The sequence below is a fragment of the Liolophura sinensis genome, chromosome 8, assembly GCF_032854445.1.
Source record: "Liolophura sinensis isolate JHLJ2023 chromosome 8, CUHK_Ljap_v2, whole genome shotgun sequence".
Classification (NCBI taxonomy): Eukaryota; Metazoa; Mollusca; class Polyplacophora; order Chitonida; family Chitonidae; genus Liolophura; species Liolophura sinensis.
The window spans coordinates 53,441,992-53,467,181 of NC_088302.1; the positions used below are offsets into that span (position 1 = coordinate 53,441,992).

The following is a 25,190-nucleotide window of genomic DNA, read 5'->3' on the forward strand; positions in this document are numbered from 1 at the left end:
ATCAGCTTATGATGAGGCTTGCATGAATCTGCTGTCTGGAGGATACCTGGTGTATGGGGATTTACTCAGGCTCAGTTTGTAATGACCATTTACAATGGAGGCTAAGCCTCTTCCTGTGTACAAACAGTTCCTTAAATATTTCCAAGTTATGAAAATATTTTATTCTTCATTTGCAATTATAGTCAGCCAGTGGAAATATGTATATTCAAAGAAACTTTTGCAACTAAAACTTTGTATGTTAAATACTTCCTTAATGACTTTGGTTATTGGAACATTATGTAGTAATGAATATGAAAGCTACCAAGATCATCCTGATTGTCACGTATAAATATACAGGTGCATGGTGGGAGATGTAGTCAATATTTACAGGCCCCCAAAGGATAGGTGACAATTCTGAATGCTAATTAAACATTTATAAGATATTGGTTGTGAAAGGTGGCTCTTGGATTAGCATGAGTGTTGTCTGTATGAGTGTCACTAGGTTGACGAGGCAGCAGTTAATAAAATGGATTCAGCTGCACCGTTTATGCATAGCCGTTCCATTAGGAGAGGTTCATGGCATAAATAATAGAAGAAGGATCTTATGTAGACTGCTTTCTCTTTTAGGGTGGTGACTAGAACAGTTGTTTAGTCTTGTATACACCAAACAGGTTACTAGGGTTAGTGTGTGGTTGAAGCGTAGTTGATGTCAAACATTGTTCATGGATTGATGGTGTGGGTCATTGATGTGATTTGTATAGGATCACATCAGACTGGCTTGACGTAATTGACTCTGTAACTTTCAGTCTTCTGCAATCTTCATCAGGTATTAGGATAATTTCATTGGTGAACCTGACCATGTGACAATCGTTTAAATCCATGGAGCGAGACAATTTGACAGTGGACATTACATACCCCAGGGCTTGTTTGAAGTCAGCCTGTGTGACACATGTCTCTGAATAAGGCGTGTTTGTGCCTGGAAGAAAGGACTCAAAATGAGTCGGCGCAAATCTCGGATACCTTTCCTTGATGGGGAATCTCTCTCCTCTGTCAGCGAAGACAGTGGAGATATCACAACAGGTAATTTTATTTGGAGTTTTAATGTCTAATTACTGTTTGATATGAGCACCATTGTTAGCAGCACATACATGTATATGTGTTAGAGTGTCTAATTTAGAATTAGGGGTTCACCCTGGTATCCTAGCAGGACACCTCTTGAAATCGTTCAGATTAGTATGATTATTATTATTCTTGGTTAAGTCGTAAAAATTGCAATATCTTGAAAACTGATAAAGGTAGAATAAACAAACTTTGGAGTCTGGATAAGGAAAATATGAAGCAACTTTTCTGCTGTTTTACCAGTCACATGATTTAGCCGCCATTTTGAATTTTATTGATAACCTAAAAAAATCTCCAAAAAGGCTTAACCTGTTGAGATTAACTTTTGTTTACAGTGTTGTTAAAAACTTTTAGGTTGGTATGCAAATAAGGCCAAACTGACCAATGAACTTGGCTCAAAAGCAGGTCAGTTTTTAAAACTGCTTACAATTATTCAACAAACACACTCTGTTGCCGCTTGATGTCTCATTATCATATCTGCAAGAATTATTTTTGTGTTTTGTCATGTTCTCATGTTTTGGCCAAAAAAACCAACAGAAATTTGACAAAAAACATCCTATGTATTTAACACGGGAGCTTGGTGCTAGACTGCATGAAATTTCCAATTCAGTCAGTTGGAAAGTTCAACAGTAATTGTCAAATTTTTATGCCTCAAAAGAATTATGCAATGAAAAGTTTGTGTGGAAAATTCAAAAAATCTGTATGAGATTTTGTAAAACAATATATTAAATATGGTGGAATTTACCCATTGGAATCACAATATGTATGTACAGTTTTTGCTTAATTGCCATTTTACAACATGTTTAATGCTTGAATCATACATTTCTGGCCACAGTACATGACAACAACTCCTGGCTGTTTCTGGTGAGGCTTTAACATCAGATGGTTTGCCAGGTAACTGTTTAAGTTCAATTTTCTTGGTGTTCTATCAGTTTTTTCCAATAATTAAACTTGAAAACTGTCACATATTAAGTTTAAAGTTGATGAACAGTGTTAAATACATACATGTCCAAGATGAGTACATACATGTCCTATACAATGTTACACAATAATTTTAATCTTATGAAAAAAAAACTAGATTGGATCAGATCCTAGCCCAGGATCCCGGATCAGATCGAAGACGATTTCCCGACCCAATAATACATGAAATTTCATGATACATGATTTTTCCGTAATTATAATTTTTCATTTCGAAAACTATCAACTTCCAGTCAATCCTGATTACATTTTTCGACTCCTCTTGCAAAAGTACATTTTAAGCCAATGCATTAAAAATCACGTACAACTATAATTTAGACTTCAAAAACTACAGATGTCGTCACGACATTTTTGACCAATAGCAAACTTCCGCAATTTTCAACAGAAATACACCAAATTTTTCAAACTTTTTGGGGTTAAGTTTCCTTAACCTGCATATCAAATTTGAGCTTGATCGGTTGAGTGGTTCTGGAGAAGAAGATGTTTAAAGGTTTCAAACCTTAAAATCCAATATGGCAGCCAAACCACGTGACCTGGAAAAAAATTTTAAAAAATGGACCTGCAGAATAATATAGCAAAAGGTGGGACTTATAGGTTAAATGGTTTTGGAGAAATCCTGCTCACAAAGTCGGCGAAAAAAAATAATAAGAGAAAACAGAACAAAAACAATAGGTATCCCCTTCTTCAGAAGGGAATCTCTAAAAAAACGTGTAGATTCGTCATGGTGCAGAAGTCCACTTGCATAAAGCTGTCTTAGGTTACGGGGATTGTGCCTGACACGATTGACAACATAATGCCTACGTTGCCAGTTGTTAAGATTATTATGTGCACGTAGTACATGTGTAACGCTAAAAGGGCTTAGTATTCTCCAAATACTCCAAAACTGGTTGAAGCTTTCACTTATGATATGGTTTATGAATTACAATGTATTATTTGTCCGATTGGAACGAGGAAGTGTGTATTAGATAAGAGTGAATAATTATGCATTCAAAGGAAATATCTGATAGTCACAGGAAGTTTATAAATATTCTGGGACACGATACATTGCTATAATGTTAGGTAAGAATCTTTGTTCTATTGCATATATGGTAAAAAGGTGATGCATATATGTTTCAAACTGTTTCTGTTCATTGACCGCTTCATCAGTGCTCCATGTTGTCAGGTCCACAGGCAGTGGAACATGAAGTGTTACTATATTAAGCCCCTATGTGGCATCAATGTTAGTGCCTCCAGTGCCAGGGGCTTCAGTGTCAGTGTCTCAGATGTCTGGCTTCCATGTCATTGTACTCTCCTCGCCAAGCAGCTTTCCTAACCTAGAGTATTTATAACCTATAACCATGTATGACATAAAGTGAAGTTAAATTCAAAAATTAAAGCAAAATTCAAATTAAAGGAAAAGATTGCACAAAAATTAAGTGAGCATCAGGAGAATGGTCATTGAAAACTCTCTCTAAAAAGCTTGTTCGTTATTATGACAAAATCGTGCAGATCATGTAATGTTATGCTGTGGTGTTCGTTTTATGGGTGTTGGAAAGAGGATTGTCCAGGGTAAATCGCCAACATTAGTCATGTTACTGACCAGCTTTCCCACATATGCACACCCTATTGGTGGAAGAAAAGTGAGCTTCAACAAATATTATGCTGCTCAAAAAGCAAGACCAGGGTCGTTTGCTTATTGTCACTAAGGCCCCCACATTGTCACCAAGGCCCCATTTTGTCACCAAGGCCCAATAATATAACCAAGGCCCCACATTCTTACCAGGGCCCCACATTCTTACCAAGGCCCCATATTGTCCCCATCAAATCTACAAATTCTCTGTCCTGGACTGGATTTGAACCAGCACATCATGTGTCCTTGCATTTTGAAGAATAGCATCTCCATGAAACCACTAGATATAATAATCACTAAGCTACCATAGCCAGGTTAGACATGTGGCAATTTCACACATCTTGTTGAAGCTCTTGGAGTATGAACTCTTGTGTTCCTAAACTACAGGATGTAGAGCAGGTGGTAAGGTCTCACCATGACTTGTGGAGAAGTACCAGTATGATTAGGATGTCAGGCAAGATGCTGAATGGCAGCCAGGAATTGATCACACACTAATGCTGGCACATTTATGTCTTACCTTTTCTCCCTTTAATGTCTTCAAGTCTAATATTTACACAAGCACCACTGAGGCCTATGTTAAATCATTAATGGGGGTGGTGAGGGGGGAGGGGAATAGAATAATTCAGGAAAGGAAAAAATATAAAAATATTGATTTACATGTACATTGTTTTCTGTATTTATCTGCTTTATACAGAGATGCTTTATACATTACAAGATCATTTAAGCTATGCTTTGGATCATTTGCATTTACTGAAAGCTCTACTTCAGCCCCCAAGATAATCCAGGCAAAACTAATAAAATGATATCAAGGACATATAAAATACTGTATGAAACAGAGTTAACATCATGGCATGGTTTAAACAGATGAACGAAGAATTACATTTCTTAATCCCTAAAAATGAATTAGAATCCTGAAAAACAAAGTCCTGATTTACGTGATAATATTCCAAATATGACAATGAATCAAGAGATATGAGGACTAGTAAGGCAGTTATACTGGAATGACGTGGGTGATGTCAAACTTCCACAACTGGAGGTCATTTTTTTACAACTTAGGAAAGCTATTTGTGCTGTCTCGATCCTTATCACCTAACCCTGCTTTTAAGATGTACTGTGCATGCCTTGACATTGAAGTAGCTCTTCAATTGTTTATACTCAAAAAGGAAAATAAATAAATAAAAAAGGCTGGATTATAAGATAACCTCAGATCATGGACAGGTCAACACTTCAATCCAGTTGGCAAGTAATTCTTGGGACTTTTTACACAAGAATATGAAGTTTTTTATAGTCCTGTCAGTCAGTGAGTAATTCTGGCCTCATCGGTTTGGTGCTCCCAGTTTGACAGGTCACATGACCACAAAGATTTGTCCAGTCAGAATTTAAACTGAAGTGTGTTGAACTCTTAGCTAGGAGTTAACTTTGGTTGTAACATGGAACGCTAGGAGTTAACTTTGGTTGTAACATGGAATGCTAGGAGTTAACTTTGGTTGTAACATGGAATGCTAGGAGTTAACTTTGGTTGTGACATGGAATGCTAGGAGTTAACTTTGGTTGTGACATTGAACGCTAGGAGTTAACTTTGGTTGTGACATGGAACGCTAGGAGTTAACTTTGGTTGTAACATGGAATGCTAGGAGTTAACTTTGGTTGTAACATGGAATGCTAGGAGTTAACTTTGGTTGTAACATGGAACGCTAGGAGTTAACTTTGGTTGTGACATTGAACGCCAGGAGTTAACTTTGGTTGTAACATGGAATGCTAGGAGTTAACTTTGGTTGTAACATGGAACGATCTCATTCTGAGCGTTCTGCTGTACAGAAAGAGTGATCTACAGTTGGTATACAAAAATAGGATTCACTGCCTGGATTGTTGTCAACTCAACCACCAATGCACAAATCAGTCTGGTTATTATATGTTTGACCAATTTCAGTGGTAGTTTCAGTAAGGTCTCAGCCAAAGCAGTCTGTCTGTCTTTAAGTTTTACTGCATACATTTAATCTCTGACAGGGAAGCGATCTTGGCTAAACACTGCACAATGTACCATTGTGTCATAATGTTTACATGTGCACCATGCATACATGTGATTACCGACAGGGAAGCAACCTTGGTTAAACACTGCACAATGTACCAGTGTGTCATAATGTTTACATGTGCACCATGCATACATGTGATTACCGACAGGGAAGCGATCTTGGTTAAACACTGCACAATGTACCAGTCTGTCATAATGTTTACATGTGCACCATGCATACATGTGATTACCGACAGGGAAACGATCTTGGTTAAACACTGCACAATGTACCAGTGTGTCATAATGTTTACATGTGCACCATGCATACATGTGATTACCGACAGGGAAGCGATCTTGGTTAAACACTGCACAATGTACCAGTCTGTCATAATGTTTACATGTGCACCATGCATACATGTGATTACCGACAGGGAAACGATCTTGACTAAACACTGCACAATGTACCAGTGTGTCATAATGTGTACATGTGCACCATGCATACATGTGATTACCGACAGGGAAGTGATCTTGGCTAAACACTGCACAATGTACCAGTGTGTCATAATGTTTACATGTGCACCATGCATACATGTGATCACCGACATGGAAGCAATTATGGCTAAACACTGCACAATGTACCAGTCCGTTATTATGTATACATGTACACCATGCATACACGTGATCACCGACATGGAAGCGATCATGGCTAAACACTGCACAATGTACCAGTCTGTCATAATGTATACATGTACACCATGCATACACGTGATCACCGACAGGGAAGCGATCATGGCTAAACACTGCACAATGTACCAGTCTGTCATAATGTATACATTTATATTTACCTATGGGTAACACCTGCCAGTAAGTGTCAATAGATGTTGGGACACAGATGGTATGACTCATTTCTGACTCCAATGTCCTGGAAATTATTGATTGATTTACACTTTTAAGCCATTATGGAGGAATTTTACTTTCACTGTGGGTATTATCACAAGTGATATATGTCTTCTGTGAGAAGCCATTAAATTGTGTTTCCTTGAGTTATTGTAACTTACGTATTTAATTTTTGATCAATTTAAATTTTGTTTCACCAGTACTACATTATACCTGTATTATTGTTTTAGTGACATTTATTAATGTTTAGCTTTTAAGTGCTAGAAATGTTTAAAAATGAATAATGCATATAATGAAGAATTATGAATCGGCTGAGATTAAGACTGAGATCTAAAGGTGTTGCACATTCTTTAATTAGTCCCTTATAGGCAAGGCGTATTTGGGTGTCAACATCTGTTAGTTCTACATGTTACATTCCACTGTAGATGGAATGTAGATACATGGTTTGACATTTCACTGTAGATACCCATACAGGGTTTCAACATTTCACTGTAGATACTCGTACAGGGTTTGACATTTCACTGTAGTTACCCATACAGGGTTTCAACATTTCACTGTAGTTACCCATACAGGGTTTGACATTTCACTGTAGATACTCGTACAGGGTTTGACATTTCACTGTAGTTACCCATACAGGATTTCAACATTTCACTGTAGATACTCATACATGGTTTGACATTTCACTGTAGATACTCGTACAGGGTTTGACATTTCACTGTAGATACCCATACAGGGTTTCAACATTTCACTGTAGTTACCCATACAGGGTTTCGACATTTCACTGTAGATACTCGTACAGGGTTTGACATTTCACTGTAGTTACCCATACAGGATTTCAACATTTCACTGTAGTTACCCATACAGGGTTTGACATTTCACTGTAGATACTCGTACAGGGTTTGACATTTCACTGTAGTTACCCATACAGGATTTCAACATTTCACTGTAGATACTCGTACAGGGTTTAACATTTCACTGTAGTTACCCATACAGGGTTTCAACATTTCACTGTAGTTACCCATACAGGGTTTGACATTTCACTGTAGATACTCGTACAGGGTTTAACATTTCACTGTAGTTACCCATACAGGGTTTCAACATTTCACTGTAGTTACCCATACAGGGTTTGACATTTCACTGTAGATACTCGTACAGGGTTTGACATTTCACTGTAGTTACCCATACAGGATTTCAACATTTCACTGTAGATACTCATACATGGTTTGACATTTCACTGTAGATACTCGTACAGGGTTTGACATTTCACTGTAGATACCCATACAGGGTTTCAACATTTCACTGTAGTTACCCATACAGGGTTTCGACATTTCACTGTAGATACTCGTACAGGGTTTGACATTTCACTGTAGTTACCCATACAGGATTTCAACATTTCACTGTAGATACCCATACAGGGTTTGACATTTCACTGTAGATACTCATACAGGGTTTGACATTTCACTGTAGATACCCATACAGGGTTTCAACATTTCACTGTAGATACCCATATAGGGTTTCAACATTTCACTGTAGTTACCCATACAGGGTTTGACATTTCACTGTAGATACCCATACAGGGTTTCGACATTTCACTGTAGATACCCATACAGGGTTTGACATTTCACTGTAGATACTCATACAGGGCTTGACATTTCACTGTAGTTACCCATACAGGGTTTCGACATTTCACTGTAGATACCCATACAGGGTTTCGTCATTTCACTGTAGATACCCATACATGGTTTGACATTTCACTGTAGATACCCATACAGGGTTTCGACATTTCACTGTAGATACCCATACAGGGGTTCGACATTTCACTGTAGTTACCCATACAGGGTTTCGACATTTCACTGTAGATACCCATAAAGGGTTTCAACATTTCACTGTAGATACCCATACAGGGTTTCAACATTTCACTGTAGTTACCCATACAGGGTTTCGACATTTTACTGTAGATACCCATACATGGTTTCAACATTTCACTGTAGATACCCATACAGGGTTTGACATTTCACTGTAGATACCCATACAGGGTTTCGACATTTCACTGTAAATACCCATACAGGGTTTCAACATTTCACTGTAGATACTCATACAGGGTTTGACATTTCACTGTAGTTACCCATACAGGGTTTCGACATTTCACTGTAGTTACCCATACAGGGTTTCGTCATTTCACTGTAGATACCCATACATGGTTTGACATTTCACTGTAGATACCCATACAGGGTTTCGACATTTCACTGTAGATACCCATACAGGGGTTCGACATTTCACTGTAGTTACCCATACAGGGTTTCGACATTTCACTGTAGATACCCATAAAGGGTTTCAACATTTCACTGTAGATACCCATACAGGGTTTCAACATTTCACTGCAGTTACCCATACAGGGTTTCGACATTTTACTGTAGATACCCATACATGGTTTAACATTTCACTGTAGATACCCATACAAGGTTTCGACATTTCACAGTAGATACCCATACAGGGTTTCGACATTTTACTGTAGATACCCATACATGGTTTGACATTTCACAGTAGATACCCATACAGGGTTTCGACATTTCACTGTAGATACCCATACAGGGTTTCAACATTTCACTGTAGATACCCATACAGGGTTTCAACATTTCACTGTAGATACCCATACAGGGTTTCAACATTTCACTGCAGATACTCATGCAGGGTTTGACATTTCACTGTAAATACCCATACAGGGTTTCGACATTTCACTGTAGATACCCATACAGGGTTTCGACATTTTACTGTAGATACCCATACAGGGTTCGGCCAGTGTCCTCAACAAACAAATCAAACACATGTGCATGTAATTGCCTGGTTTTTCATTTGCTTTATGGATTCATGTAGCTCTGACACTAATTCTTACTTTATGCTGTTAACTAATAGGGGTGAATGGCAGGGTTTGGGCATGGGGTGTTGTGGTAGGGTGGTAGTGGTTTGGATGTTGTTTCAGACATGCAGTGTACATTGTGTTTGTGTTGTCCAGACCAAGCTCACCAACCTGAAAAGATAAATACATCACCAACAGGGTTCACACAATCCTTAAATTTCCTGGAAAAATGAAATTTTGTTTCAAGCACGTGAAAGTCGATTCTGGAGAAAAATAAAAACTGCTGGAAACTCCTTGAAAATTTCGATTTTGGGTGGAAGGAAAAGTCTGTTATGTTCATCATTCCTAGAATTTGAATTCCTAAAGCTAACCTTTCTAAGACAAATTCAGAACGTTTCTGAGGCATTTTGTCATTATATCTTTACTTGAAAATTGCACTTTGGTCATGAAAAACTCCTGGAATTCATATTCATTCATGTTTCTCTGTACGAGCCTGGACCAAATTTGTCTGGAATGGGTAGATCCAAGAAGGAGAACTTCCTTAGTGACTACTGCTCCAACTGGTAGTGTCACTTTCAATTATTTGTTCAATTAAAAATTTTATGTGTAGACAGTGTTGTTGTTGTCATTTATCCCACTAAGGATGAATTTCATCTGCTTAGTCAGTGTGTTGCACTGTGGGAGTTGGAAGCACAGTGCTCGTCTGGTACTGCTCTACAGACTAGGTGATTATATTTCCTGGCAATTGTCTGGGTAAAGGCTGAGAGTGTGTTTGTGCTGTCCGTAGAGATATCTTAAGTAACACTCTCTTAGGTAGTTTCCAACAGCTAATGGACTGATCTCTGTTTAATTAGGTTTGAAGTTTTAACATATTGGGCATTTAAACAGCTGATCAACGTTAAAGTTTCTGTGGGTTCATCCATTTGTTTGGTGGTTTTATGTTGTAGTAGACCACAGGTATACAACCTTAATTATGTGCTTCAACTGTAGAACTACTGGGCTGAGCCAATATTGCTAGAAACTAAGTTATATGATCCTTAAGAGCTGATCAGGGCCTGCTTGTACGAAGCTTTCTTAATGTTATGAGGAATTACCACCAGGGCAACCAGCGATGTAGGCATGATGTCCCCGTGGTACTTATGAGCCCGTACCATTAAATGGGCTTCATACAAGTGGGCCCAGCTCTTTGTTGGTAGTTTGACTAGTTTGTAGCAGATTTAGCCCTGGTCTATTTCCTGAATATATATGGTATTATGAAGCAGTAAAATAAAAGCAACCCTGTCCTGCAGGTGAAATCCTCTAGACTAAGGAGCAGAACAGGCGTGGCTTGATTGAGTTTCTGGTGTAGTTCTGAAAGTTGTTTGGTAAGACAGGTAATAATAGTGTGTTCCAGATACATTTTTAGGGTGTTGTTTTCAACAGTTATGGGATAATTTTTGGCATGTACATGTAGATCTGAAAGGTTATGATGTGGACAAAGGTGCTTGCAATTCAATCGCGAGGACACACTAGATGTGGGTTCAAATCTGACCTTGAACAGGAAGTTGGTGGATTCCCCCACTCTCACTGCCTATGGAGCCTTGGTGATGCCTGTATGGTCTCTTACATAATCTAACAGCCATTGAACAGCACTTAATTTCTTCCAGTATGATCATCATATCAATCTGTCACACGTGGAATAGTTCATCAGTAAGTTGCCACAGGTTGTTTGTTTACCTCAGGCACTCCAGTTTCCTCCTCCCATAATACTGACCACCATTTGCCATATAATTGAAGTTTTAAGTGTGCCATTAATTGATAGTGAAACACAGTTAATCACAGTTTGGACTGAGGCACTGTGCAGCTACTTATCCCAAATTAGACAAAATACTCCCCTCCTCATTGGCCAACAACGGTCACGTCAGGTACGGATATATTCTCTTATCCTGTAGATAACGTCAAATGTGTCTGCTGGGTAGGTTATCTCCCTTTGTTGGGTTGTGAATACAATCAACAGTGGTCACATTGCTGAAGCCTTTCAGCTATGTATCGGTCTTCTGCACTGAATAGATGGGTCTTTGCAGGAGAAGTTCATTGCATGGTTACTCGGTGATAGGATATGCAAATATATAGTGGCAAAAATCCTCATATTGGGCTCGGCGTCAAAATGAGGATTTTTGCCATTTTGACACCATATATTTGCTTATCCTATCACTGAGTAACCATGTAACCAATAATATGTCTACATGTGTTTGTGGACTACTTTTGTGGCCAAATTGTTAGAACATAAACCTTGAATTCTGGAGAACTATTGGCACTGTGTACATACATGTCTCTGTACATGTCTCTGTACATGTGTACATACATGTCTCTGTACATGTGTGCATACATGTCTCTGTACATGTGTGCATACATGTCTGTACATGTGTGCGTACATGACTGTACATGTGTACATACATGTACATGTCTCTGTACATGTGTGCATAGTTGTCTGTACATGTGTGCATACATGTCTGTACATGCGTACAAGAAGTTTACATTGTACATTTGTATCTAAAAGAAGTGTACATTCTGCATTTGTGTGGATATGAGATGTCATCCTTGATTACTTTCAGCATCAATGTTGCCATAGTAATGGGCAGTTTAGATGGCCTTTGGCTGCATGTGCATGGCTCAATCTCTTAATGTGACATTTTAGGTGTGGTCTGCATGACTTCATGTATATACACAGGTGGCTTTATTAGAAGTCTGAGTCTAACTATGCAGGTAAAATGCCCTCAGGTAAAATAAGCTGTAAGTACGTTTGTGTGATTGAATATCAGAAACCATACATCTTCATGGGTGGTGGGCAGCTATTAAATTACTGGAACCACTCAATAAACAGTGGAAGATTCGTTTACCAGCTGTAATACAGTGACTATATCAAGTCTGTACATAGAAATAAGCTAAAATAGATTTCAGTCTCGATATCCAAAAGCTTTAGAGCTGCCATTTAGTGGTTTGTTCAAAACGATGATCCACCTTGGCCAGTTCCAGCGGGAATTCCGGTTAATGGGATAACATGCTCTTAATGAAACTCTACAACATTTAGTTAGTGATTGGTCTGTTAAGAATGTGGTGCCTGCATGAGCGCAGGGAACATGTGACATGAATCTGCAGAAGCAGTTGACCTGCTGTAAAGCACATCCCTGTACATATGGAGATTAGGCACAAACAGCAGCTGATGATGCATCACAACACTTGTGCACGTGTAGCATGGGAACTGTTTTGAAAAATAACAATGGTATGCTTTAGCTGCCTACTGCTAAGTACATCGGCATCAGTGTCTGAAGTGGGACTGGATTAAGCATTATGGGAAGTAACTGCAGTTCAGGTATAGACAGTATAGTCGTGTGTTTTTCTGTGCTCAGGTAATGATAGTGAAACCTTTGTGAATGTGAAACCTTTGTACACGGTAACGCGTGTGTGACACCTGTGACATCTCTAGTTATTGTACAGTGTCTCCCAGTTATGGAATTATTGTAATGTTACTTTGTATATGTGTACCTACATATTCGTAGAGAGCGATCTGTTTTTTTTTATGGTTTGGTTTGAGCCAAAAGAGTCAGGCACTGATTTTTGATATCTTTCTCACCACCACTGAAACAACAGTATTTATTTATTTATTTATTTATTTATTTATGTCATTGGTGTTTTATGCCGTACTCAAGAGTATTTCACTTATATGATGGCGACCAGCATTATAGTGGGAGGAAAACGGGGAGAATGCGGAGGAACCCACGACTATCCCCAGGTTGCTGGCAGGCCTTCCCACGTACAGCCAGAGAGATAGCCAGCATGAGCTGGACTTGAACTCGTAGCGACCACATTGGTGAGAGGCTCCTGGTCATTATGCTGTGTTAGCGTGCTAACCCCTCAGCCACGGAGGCCCCCGAAAGAACAGTAAGGTCAGTATTTGTACTCTTATTAAAAACAGTGCATATTTTTTATTGAGATTATGAGTGGCCAGTTCATTTTGTTTACTTTTGTCAATGTTCAGGATCAAAAGCTTTAGTCCAATGAGTTCAGCAAACTTTAGTTCATTAGTACATGCTGCATTTGAACAGTGACATGCCTTTAGTGAGCACTAAATGCATTGAGAGTTTGCTGTTTCTTCAGAATTTGGTCTGACTTGTAGGGGATTGGCATCTTGTAGGGGATTGTACTATTAGCGCTTTTTAGCAGGTCTTCACTCTCAGCATTTATTTATTTATTTGATTGCTGTTTTACACCATACTCAACAATATTTCTCTTATACAACTGCAGCCAGCATTATGGTGGAAAGAAACTGGGCATAGCCCAGAGGAAACCAATGACCATGCACAGGTTGCCTTCAGGATTGAAACCTGAAGGACACTGGTATCCCACAGGGAATAATTTTGCCATTAGGACTGTAGAAGATTGGCACCATCCGCCTTTAAGGGATAGACGACTTGTAGAGGATTGGTATCTTGTGAGAGACAATTCGTACTATCGGCACACTTTAGAGTATTGGCACCATCAACCTTTAAGGGATAGACAACTTGTAGAGGATTGGTATCATGTGTGAGACAACTCGTACTATCGGCACACTTTAGAGTATTGGCACCATAAACCTTTAAGGGATAGAGAACTTGTAGAGGATTGGTATCTTGTTGGAGATAATTTGTTCTATTGGCACTGTGTAGAAGGTTGGCACCATCTGTCTTTAGGGGATAAACAAGCTGTAGAGGATTGGTATCTTGGAGAGAATAATTTGTTCTATTGGCACTGTGTAGAAGATTGGCACCATCTGTGTTTAGGGGATAGACAAGCTGGTAGGGGATTGGTATCTTGGAGAGAATAATTTGTTCTGTTGGCACTGTGTAGAAGATTGGCACCATCTGTGTTTAGGGGATAGACAAGCTGTAGGGGATTGGTATCTTGGAGAGAATAATTTGTTCTATTGGCACTGTATAGAAGGTTGGCACCATCTGTGTTTAGGGGATAGACAAGCTGTAGGGGATTGGTATCTTGGAGAGAATAATTTGTTCTATTGGCACTGTGTAGAAGATTGGCACCATCTGTGTTTAGGGGATAGACAAGCTGTAGGGGATTGGTATCTTGGAGAGAATAATTTGTTCTATTGGCACTGTGTAGAAGATTGGCACCATCTGTCTTTAGGGTATAGCCAAGTTGTAGAGGATTGGTATCTTGGAGAGAATAATTTGTTCTATTAACGCTGTGTAGAAGATTGGCACTATCTGTCTTTAGGGAATAGACAAGTTGTAGAGGATTGGTATCTTGGAGAGAATAATTTGTTCTATTGGCACTGTGTAGAAGATTGGCACCATCTGTATTTAGGGGCCCACCTGACACTCTGTAGAAGATTAGCATGATCAGCCCCTAAGGGAGAACCCCTACAACGTTATTTTCACTTTGTTCCCTAAACACTATATTTATGCTACTAGTGTGTTAGTCTCTGTAAAGTGCATTTCAAAAACTAATATGTTAACTGGTTCCATGTAAAAATAACCGGAACAGAATGCTAGCCGAGTGATGTCATGCCGTGAATACCTGTATAGATTATGTATTGAAAAGCCCTGCAAAGCAACATTTAATATTTTATTACATCGGTAACCTAAAGATACTGACTGCAAATTTACGTAAAGGGATATGTTTAATGAGCAAACCCGTAACATAAGAGCAAACTGAGTTCACTAGGAGACTAAGGAGAGTACATATTTATTGATTGTTTATAATGTTTCGTTTTATGCATCTGCAATCAAACTCACTGGTGTGGAAGACTGAAGTGCAGTAAACCACTGTATTTGAACAGGTGGATGTACCTTACTAACCTTTTGACCACAGTAGCAGCGCTGTAGTGAAAACCAACTGCGTTATAACTGTTCTTAAAACCCTGACAATCTAATCAACGTGTGCCAACATATGAAAAATTTGGCAAATATGCTGGTGTATATCAAATAAGCTATGGGGAAGATTTGTGTAAGTTAAGAGCACCCTGAAGCATATTGGTATAAGTCATATTTATGCGAGGTCTGCCGGTGTATGATTAATACAGTGGTATAAGTCAAAATAATGTGAGGTCTGCCAGCATTTGACTCATACAGTGGTATGTCATAGTAATGTGAGATCTGCCAGCTTATGACTCACACAGTGGTGTAAGTCATAGTAATGCAAGATCTGCCAGCTTATGACTCATACAGTGGTATAAGTCATAGTAATGCAAGATCTGCCAGCTTATGACTCACACAGTGGTGTAAGTCATAGTAATGCAAGATCTGCCAGCTTATGACTCATACAGTGGTATAAGTCATAGTAATGCAAGATCTGCCAGCTTATGACTCATACAGTGGTATAAGTCATAGTAATGCAAGATCTGCCAGCTTATTACTCATACAGTGGTATAAGTCATAGTAATGCAAGATCTGCCAGCTTATGACTCACAAGTTTTCTTTGATGTTGATGCTGCAATGTCTCGTGCAATTATGATTAGAATCAACGGGAAGCAGCCTTTTTGTAGGCTATATCACGTGATGGTCAGCAATGCGTTGATGCGTGCTAGTGATAAGTTAGAGAATCGTTTTGCAAAAGTTGTTGATGCCGGCAGCATGCTAAGCATTTACTGGTATAAGTTATCTCTAAGTTCAATAATTCAGCGTATGAGAGTGTTTTAGAGAAATTTTCACAAGTTGACGGCTAAATCGTCAAGGTGTGACAGCCCTAGCAGGTAGTGTGAGTTGGGATTAGGACTTTTACACGATGTTATGTTTTTAAAAACACCACCCGACTCTGGTGGATCATCATATGGGATTACTAGTTCCACTAATTTGTATTGTGCTTTTTACCTTCTGTTAAAAAAATGATTACATGTATAAACACACCTTGTAATGTAAAAAGCAGTGTAATTATACTCAAAATGTGTGAATTGTCAACCAATGAATCTTTCCTTTGTGAATTTAGCAGTGTGAATGTGTTACTTACCTGTGTGATTTTGAATCATATCTGTATGATTTTGGATCTTACCTATGTAAGATCTTATCTGTGTGAGTTTGGAACTTAAGTGTGTGATTTTGGATCTTACCTGTGTGGTTGTGTGTCTTACCTGTGTAAGTTATGTCTTTACATGTATGAGTTTAGCTCTAACCTGTATGATTTTGTGTTTTACCTGTATGATCTTGTGTCTTACCTGTGTGATTTTTAATCATATCTGTATGATTTGGGATCTTACCTATGTAAGATCTTATCTGTGTGAGTTTGGAACTAACGTGTGTGATTTTGGATCTGATTTGAATGATTTTGGATCTTACCTGTGTGATTTTGTGTCTTACCTGCGTAAGTTAGGTCTTTACATGTATGAGTTTAACTCTAACCTGTATGATTTTCCTTTTTACCAGTGTGATTGTGTGTCGTACCTGTGTGATTTTGCATTTTACCTGTATGATGTTGTGTCTTACATGTGTGATTTTGTGACTTACCTCTGTCATTTTGTGTCTTACCTCTGTCATTTTGTGTCTTACCTTGTGATCTTGTGTGTATTTTCAGGACAAGGAAAGAAGAAGGGAGAGAAGAGTGAGCCCAAGTCCCAGAGTTCGTCTGACCTACAAGATGATGAACAGGTGTCGCCGGGGGTGTCGGCCCCGCCCAGGAAGAACAAACTCTGGTCCAGCTTCAGGGAAAAGGCAAAGATGCGCAGGAAGCGCGGGAAGGGCTCCAAGAGCGATGACGAAACCCTGAGCACAAGCCAGCCAATCACACCCACAGATGCCAACGGCCACACGCCAGATTTTGACACGCTGTTTAATGCTGCACAAAAGCGTAATGATCGGAGCTTGAGTGACCCTACGCTGACCCCGAGACTGCGTGACCGCAACCGGAGTGAGGATGGAGAGGTTGATAGCGGGATTGCTGTGGGAGACAGCTCGAGCTCGGTAAGTCCACCTCTTTGCTGACAAAACATTCCAATGTGGTTCAGAAACATGACACCTTCTAAGAATAGCAAGGAATTAACAGGCCTAAGGTTTTGTCAAGGAGATGTTTTGAAGGACCAGTACATCATTGGATTTGCAATCATGAAAAATTCACTTTACCACAAACTCATGTTTTTTAATAAATCCTACATGCCTTTCTTTACCGTAATGCTTCAACCTTTTCGCATGTTTGCAAGGTGTTTAGGTGTCAAGCCTATTGTGAAGGCATTATTCTGTGTTGAGTGATAAAACAATACTTTTTATGACGCCCTGAAACTGGCCAATCCAACATAAGTAGTTTTCACTGCAAAACCAATTTAGAAATATGCACTGAAATTCACTCTTTCAGATGCGAAAAGATAGATGAAATAGGGTAGTGTGCCAGCACACTTATCTGTTATTATGTTTTTCACATCATTCACAAAATGCCAATATTTTTCTGTTATGTTCATTTCATACGAAACACCGCCAGACTTTTATTTGATGTTAAGTAGTTTAAATGAGTTTGTTGAATTACATGTGATCACATTTTAGCTAGATTATGTTTATACAACCACAATCTCAGTTTTTGTGGCAGGGTCACTTGTTGGGCCAGACAATTGAAAATGTACAAAATTTGAAGCTTGTTGGCCTGCACATAGACCGTACTCTTTCATGGCAGAGTCACACTGACTCAGTGTGCAGTACTGTGTCTAAGCTATTGTCAATACTGACGAGGCAGAAGCCTTTCCTTCCCATTAAAACAAGACTATTTTTTCATAACAGTTCTGTCTTTCCTCATTTAATGTACACTGTCCCTATTTGGGCTACAAATGTAACAATAAATCATCAGCTGAAACTTTTGAAATGTTAAACTTAGAGACTATACATGAAATTATCCTATACCAAAAACATCTCCCTCCCTCAGGTTATATGGCAGCGTCACTTGTTTAGGATGGGCCTCTAACGACCTTTGTGAACCTGACCACGTTCATCATATGATGTAGTATGCTCACATGTGTATATGTAATGAGCATACAATATCCTGAATGCAATTGTACAGTTACACCATAAAGCTAAGGGGTCCTCTAAGCTAAGGAGACTCACATCAATGTGGTCGCTGTGAGTTCAAGTCCAGTTCATGCTGGCATCCTCTCTGGCTGTACATGGACAGACCTGACAGCAGTCTCCGGATGGTCGTGGGTTTCCTGCGGGCTTTGCCCAGTTTCCTCCCACCATAATGCTGACTGCCTTCACAAAAGTGAAATATTTTTGAGTACTGTGTAAAACGCCAATCAAATAAATAAAATGAACATAAAGCTAAACATTTTAAAAGGAAGCCTAATGACTACCATTAAAGTGCTTGTTCAGTTCCAAGAGAAACCTGATGGAAAAATTAAAATGCTATGAATGGCATTAGTTAAAAAATATTTACAATCAATAACACTGTCCAGACATTACAAGTGAATTCTTCTAAAAAATAAATGTTTGGCAGTTTCCGTAAAATTTTCCTGATGTGGCGTGAAAATATTCCTTATGTGACGATGAATGAGGATGAAATGATGTCATGCTCATTTGAAAGTATGACGTCTTACGTGGCCATATGCGATTAGTGACTCACATGTTCTTGTGTTGCATCAGGCAAAATTGGACAGAAAACTTTTGTTTATTTTTTATCCTATGAATGGATGTGAACTGACAGTTCCTATATTATTTTGTAAACTTTTATGTTCAAGAATGTTACAGGAGTTTCATACAGATATTTGAAATGGATGAATTAATTTATATTTTATACCGGTAATACCGTGTTTTTGCGTGGTTCGTAAACCTACAGCCTGTCTCAGCTGTACAAGCCTGTAAATGTACCTGTGTATGTATACACGGTCAAACTGAATACCACCACTGAAGCTGCCATTAATGTCACATATAAGTAAACATATTAACCCAGTTTGAGCATATCATACTTTAATAGCTATGATATAACTGGGGTCTTTTTTATCTCTTTTACTGCTTGAAAGAGAAATTGTTGAATATTGAAGTAAAAATGGGTTTATTCTTCACATGATTTCATTAACTAGGCGTGCTTTGAAGCCATGAAGTTTATCAATGTTGCCTTCTGCCTGACAAATCCTCGTACAGTTACATTTGTTAATTGATCTCATTGGTCAAAGACCAGCGACAACAGCATTGCCATAGTCAAATAAGGCATTTAGTGTACCAAAATGAAGCTGTAATCTGTGGAAAACCTATATCAGCATATTGTCATGAGTTGTTCCCCCTTGTACATGTCTGCGTGACACAATGGGCCCTATAGTACAAGACAATTTGATCTATAGTGATGAAGTTTTGATGAGCAGTGTGTGGTATTTAGTAAATAATGTGTATTTAGTAAACATATCAGCACCCTGCATTTAAAACAGTTTCATGTTTTAAAATTTATTTGTGGTCCACTCGATACTAAACATGTGTGAACAGTTATACGCTGCAGTCTAGCCTTACATGTACATGCAACATTTATCTTACAAAGGTCGTCCAGTTTTTCTGTACTTTGACCTTTCAGACTATGATTAGATGTTTCAGTCTTGTTTAGATGTGCATTTTAAATGTAACTTGTATATTTGCATAAGACTGGCATTATAGAAGTTTTATTTAATATACAGCTTCTGTACAAAAGAATAATAAAGATCCGAAACCTCACATACATTTTCTCCAGATCAGTAGAATCAGCCAGAATGTTCAGATGTTATTGTTTGAATAGACCAACACGAACAACAAGAGGGAAAAGTTCTGCAAATAATAACGATTCATTATATTATAAAAGCAGATTGCGAATCACAAAACAAAAATGTGGACACCGTGTGCACCCAGGTTTACAAAATGTCTTCATTTGCAGGCATAAACTTTTTGGGATGCACTGGCGAGAAGATGAATACCCTTATAAGTAGCTGATGTAATGAGATGTTTGATGCATTCAATCAGAATTAATTACTCCTCAGTACTGTGTATTGTTATAGCCCTGTGATTACTGCAGTGTTTGTATCTGTCTTTAGGTGTAACAAATTGGTTAGTTAGTGTAACAAATTGGTTAGTTAGTGTGTTTAGGTGTAACAAACTGGTTACTTAGTATAACAAACTGGTTACTTAGTGTAACGTATTGGTTAGTTAGTGTGTTTAGGGTGTAACAAACTGGTTACTTAGTATAACAAACTGGTTACTTAGTGTAACAAATTGGTTAGTTAGTGTCCCTCTTTCTATTTCATGTATTTATTATGAGCTATTGTCCGTGGTTCAACTGGCTATAGACACTGCCCAGTCATAGTTAACCATCAAATGATGGGGATTTTTTTATCCATCTTTGTTTTTTGGTTTTGATCTTGTCAGTGACCCTTGAGTCTTCATAGCTAATTTGGCCTTGATGGTCTATAGATCACTTATAAGCTCCTCAAGCCTGCTGCCTTGATAGACTCTCACATCTGTCAAAATGCATTTCACCTACTTCAGTGCCTCTAATATTACATTTACCCTCACACACCAAGGCTTGCTCACAGGTTTCTGGTCTGTTTTCATGTAACAGCATGTGAGTCTGGAAGCAGAGAGGAATTGATCTGGCTTCAGCGACAAGCACCAAGACGCTGGACGCGCTTTCTTTTGAAGATTTACCACATTAGTCACTGAAAGGGCTCCAAATGTGGGAGCCCAAGTCTGAATCTGAAAGAAAATCTATAAGTCCTGCATGTGGTGCTATATGTACTACACCAAGAACTCATTTGGGCTAATTCTAACTTGCGTACGACAAGTGGTGCAAAGCGTTTGCTTCCCGTCAGAGAACCCAGACTTAAAATGACTGGGAGTAACAGAAGTGGCCATACATGGCCACTATGATTGGTGCTTCCCATTTAAGTTGCAGCCTGTTATTGATTTTAGAAGTCCTGATCTGTTTGGGTTTGTTTTCAGAGACATCCAAGCTATTCGTCATATCTACAGACTCCTCTGGGGGGAATTTTTTTATCGCTGGTTTGGGAATGGTTTCGGACATACTTTGAAATGCAATCAAGTGTTGACTCTGGCCGTAATGTGGCTACCATATAACCACGTGGCACCCGCTGACTGATAATTTTAGGCATCCAATATCTTGTCTCTTGGATCTTGTACCTATTTAATGGTTCAGTACTTTCCATTTATGGCAAGCTTTGCCCAAGGGAAGTTATTAGGGATAATATCAAAAGACTTTCTGAGACACTGCATATTGAATACAATACCTAACAATGTAGCTACATACCAAATAATGCTTAGGAACTGGATCGTTCTGAATAGTAAAATACATGTTTAATACTGTTAGTTTGGCAGTTGCCTGTAAAATCCCAATGGTGATTTAGCCAGCTGGCAGGATACAGCAGCAGCAGTATGCGTCAGAGGAAGGGGTATGTAAGTATACATCATATTGTCCTCTAGTTTTTATGCTAAACCCTTGTCCTTCCATATGTTCAGGCGAAAACAATTCATGTCATTAGAAGTAATGCATATTTGAATAAGCTGATGTGATTATTGGCTTGGTTTATTCACAAGGGCTTCTCCATTGTTTCGTCTATTCTCATTTAATGTGCTGGCCTTGCGCATGAAAAAGGCAAAAAGGCTGTTACTTTCCAGCAGAAGTACAGCTGCTGTAGAACAAGTTTAAGTGTAAGATCACTCCTTGACCAATGACATCACATGTTTGGGTGTACTTCAGCTTTAAATCAGCAGATTTTAATGCCCATTGCCTGGTGAAGGTTTCTCTATGCTCAGCACACATTTTTCCCCTAATAAACCTCAGAGATTTCTTTCTTATGAGTGCAATATTCTTGAGCATGGCATTAAAATTCAGTTAAATATTTATGAAATATTAAATGATGAAATATAAAGTTTATTATTATCATGAAATGGATTCATTTAAACGGTAATGTGTCTTGCTGTGAAAATCTGACGCAAAATACCAGTGTTCTTGTTATTCCTAAGATTGGTTGTGAATTAATAGACATATCACTTACAGAAAGTGACGCTAGATTTTGTACACTAATGTGTTCATTGAGCTTAAAGTTTATACATGTCTACTTATTGACAGTTATACAAATCACAGTTATATTACTAAAATTGTTTTGTAAACTGTTTTCCTCCCTGAGTTGTTAAACAGTTTGGAAAACAGCTGTTAGGTATTTCAGGACGTTTTGTGAATAGAGGGCAGCACCAACAGCCTAGTTCTACAGTTACCTTTGTGAGTCTAATAACTTCATTATGGAGTTACAAAAATAAAGTAGAAATGAATTTATTGACAATAAAACTCCAAACTTATTGAGGTTGTTTGATTATCACAGTACTCTTTATTACCATGACAAGGTTTTCATGTGCTGTCTTAGGCTTGAAGTGATTCCTTGCAGTATTCAAGTTACAGTATGACAGTGTGTAGGACAGATTTGACAGAAGAGCAGCAGGAAATAGACTTTGCCTTTTTCCTACTTCAGTCTGTAAGGTTATAATTGTTGTCATTGTAAAATTCATCTGAAGAGGTCAAATAATTTCCCCGCTGTAGTATATGAGCACTTAAGTTTGATGAAGAACCCGTTCAGTTCTGGGTTAAGTTTAATATAATTCAAAGGCGGACGAGATGAAGGGAGCTGAAATCTTAAATAACCTCTCAACCTAGATAGGAACCAAAGGTTTCCTTTGTGTGCTGCTTTTCTAATTAGAGACCATGATAGTTTTGTCTTCATGATCTGATGCTCTGCTTTTCCAGCTCACTTATCGTCCCCTGGTGGTTAAATCAACAGTTTAGTAAGCCTCGTCACAACCTTTGTCCAAGTGTGGATCACATATCAGAATGTACTCTGAATAGCATACATGACTCTTACACATGGACGCATATACCAACCTCTCCACAGCTCTGACCAACCTCTCCACAGCTCTGACCAACCTCTCCACAGCTATAACCAACCCCTCCACAGCTCTGACCAACCTCTCCACAGCTATAACCAACCCCTCCACAGCTCTGGCCAACCTCTCCACAGCTATAACCAACCCCTCCACAGCTCTGGCCAACCTCTCCCAGCTCTGACCCACCTCTCCACAGCTCTGACCAACCTCTCCACAGCTCTGGCCAACCTTACACAGCTCTGACCAACCTCTCCGCGGCTATGACCAACCTATCCAGCAAACATATATGATATCACATACAGTACATTGAATAGATATTTAGCCCAAGTAATTAGATGTTGTATGCTAACAATACATCTAACCTAGGGCCCTTTCCAAAATGCTGGGTATTTTCTTATCTACATTTGGAACCTCAGTAGCGTTCCCTATGTGACATTTTGTCAATCAGCCAACCCTAGCCGAGGGAGCAAGCTTTTATTTAACCATAGTAGGCTTCTGTTTTGCTGAAAAACAACATTTTAAGACCAAAACCGGATGGCAAAACCTAGAACTAACAGCCATGTTTCCCTTCTCAGTGCAAGTATTCTTCAGGATAGAGACTTTTCCAGAAGCTTCCCACATAAAAATCGTCCTACTGTGCATGACAAAGGAAAAATCTGCATCATGGAGAATAGGGTAGAGATGGCAGACTTGGTTGTCTGTGTGAAGTTTTCGCTGGGTCGTGGGCTAGAAATGCAGTACTCGATATGAACGTAACCAGAGCTGATTGTGGTTCAATAAAGGGTACTAAAAACCCAGCCTTTGGGAAGGGATGTCTTTTTGTGATTTGTATTGGGGGAATATGTATATGTTTATTTTATATGCTTGCATAATTAAGTGTGATGTTGTAGTTGTTGTGTTCAGGATATTATCTTGTGTTGCATGTTGATAAGTCGTAAGGTCAAGGATCTTTGTCAGCCTCTGATGTGGTACAGGATGGAGATTCTTTTCAGACCTTTGCTTTGTTTGCACAGAGAAGTGCTAGAGAGATGGCATCGTATAATACTGCACAGTTGAGCCATATATGTTCAGTGTTGTATCATCCTGATCAATAACAGCAGAATTCCCCACTCATTTACTTTGTCTCAAACCATTTAACTGGCTATATTTTAGGGGAAATGTTATTTGCCCACAAAATGTCATCAAAATAATTGGCAATCTAATTATTGTATCTCTGAGATAACATTAATTGGCAGCATTGCTGAAGTCGCCTAAAGCCAAAGTGTTCTCTGTGATAGGAGGACAGATCAGCACATTGTGGCTGGGTGTTATCCTGCCTAGATTCCTTCACACATACCTGTCTCAAGCCTCGAATTACTGGAGGTCTACACCTCTGCATACCTCCCTCACCCCCACCCAGGCCACACCCTTTGCAATACAAAAACAACCAGTCTGTGTATATATAGACCTCAGTATTAACCCTTTAAAGGCCTGATTGGTAATTATAATGGCAATAATAATATTGGTCTGGTGTACATTGGTGATCAGTGAGTAACACTGAGGATGCTAACTCATTGATCAGCTGACATGAAATAGGATATGTGTATATGCTATGTACATTTTCTGTTCATCCTCATTCTTTATAATAATACAAAATGTATGTTTTTTTTAGTTCGTTAGTTTATGTGCTACTGGATAGCCACACATACAAATCAGGTAGTGAAAAGCAAAAATGAGGCATAAGTTGATTTCTGTATGCATGATTCACCCAGTTCATGTATGTCTGTCCGTCTGTCACCACAGATCAACTGGGAAAGCGGGTCTGATCCAGGCACGAATTCCATTATTCTTGTTGGTCATGCTGGTTCCTGTGCAACAACCCGCTCCAAATGTTGCTTGAAAATGTGA

General features: G+C 38.8%; 1 protein-coding gene across 1 annotated transcript; it reads left to right on the forward strand.

The window, feature by feature from the left end:
• The first annotated feature begins 781 nt into the window (after positions 1 to 781).
• On the forward strand, positions 782 to 23,484 carry LOC135473681 (uncharacterized). The gene is made up of 4 exons (XM_064753546.1): positions 782 to 1,059; positions 16,993 to 17,378; positions 21,773 to 21,821; positions 23,312 to 23,484. Exons 1-4 carry the CDS (start codon positions 975 to 977, stop codon positions 23,482 to 23,484), a joined length of 693 nt encoding a protein of 230 aa, XP_064609616.1. The 5' UTR covers positions 782 to 974.
• The last annotated feature ends 1,706 nt before the right edge of the window (positions 23,485 to 25,190 follow it).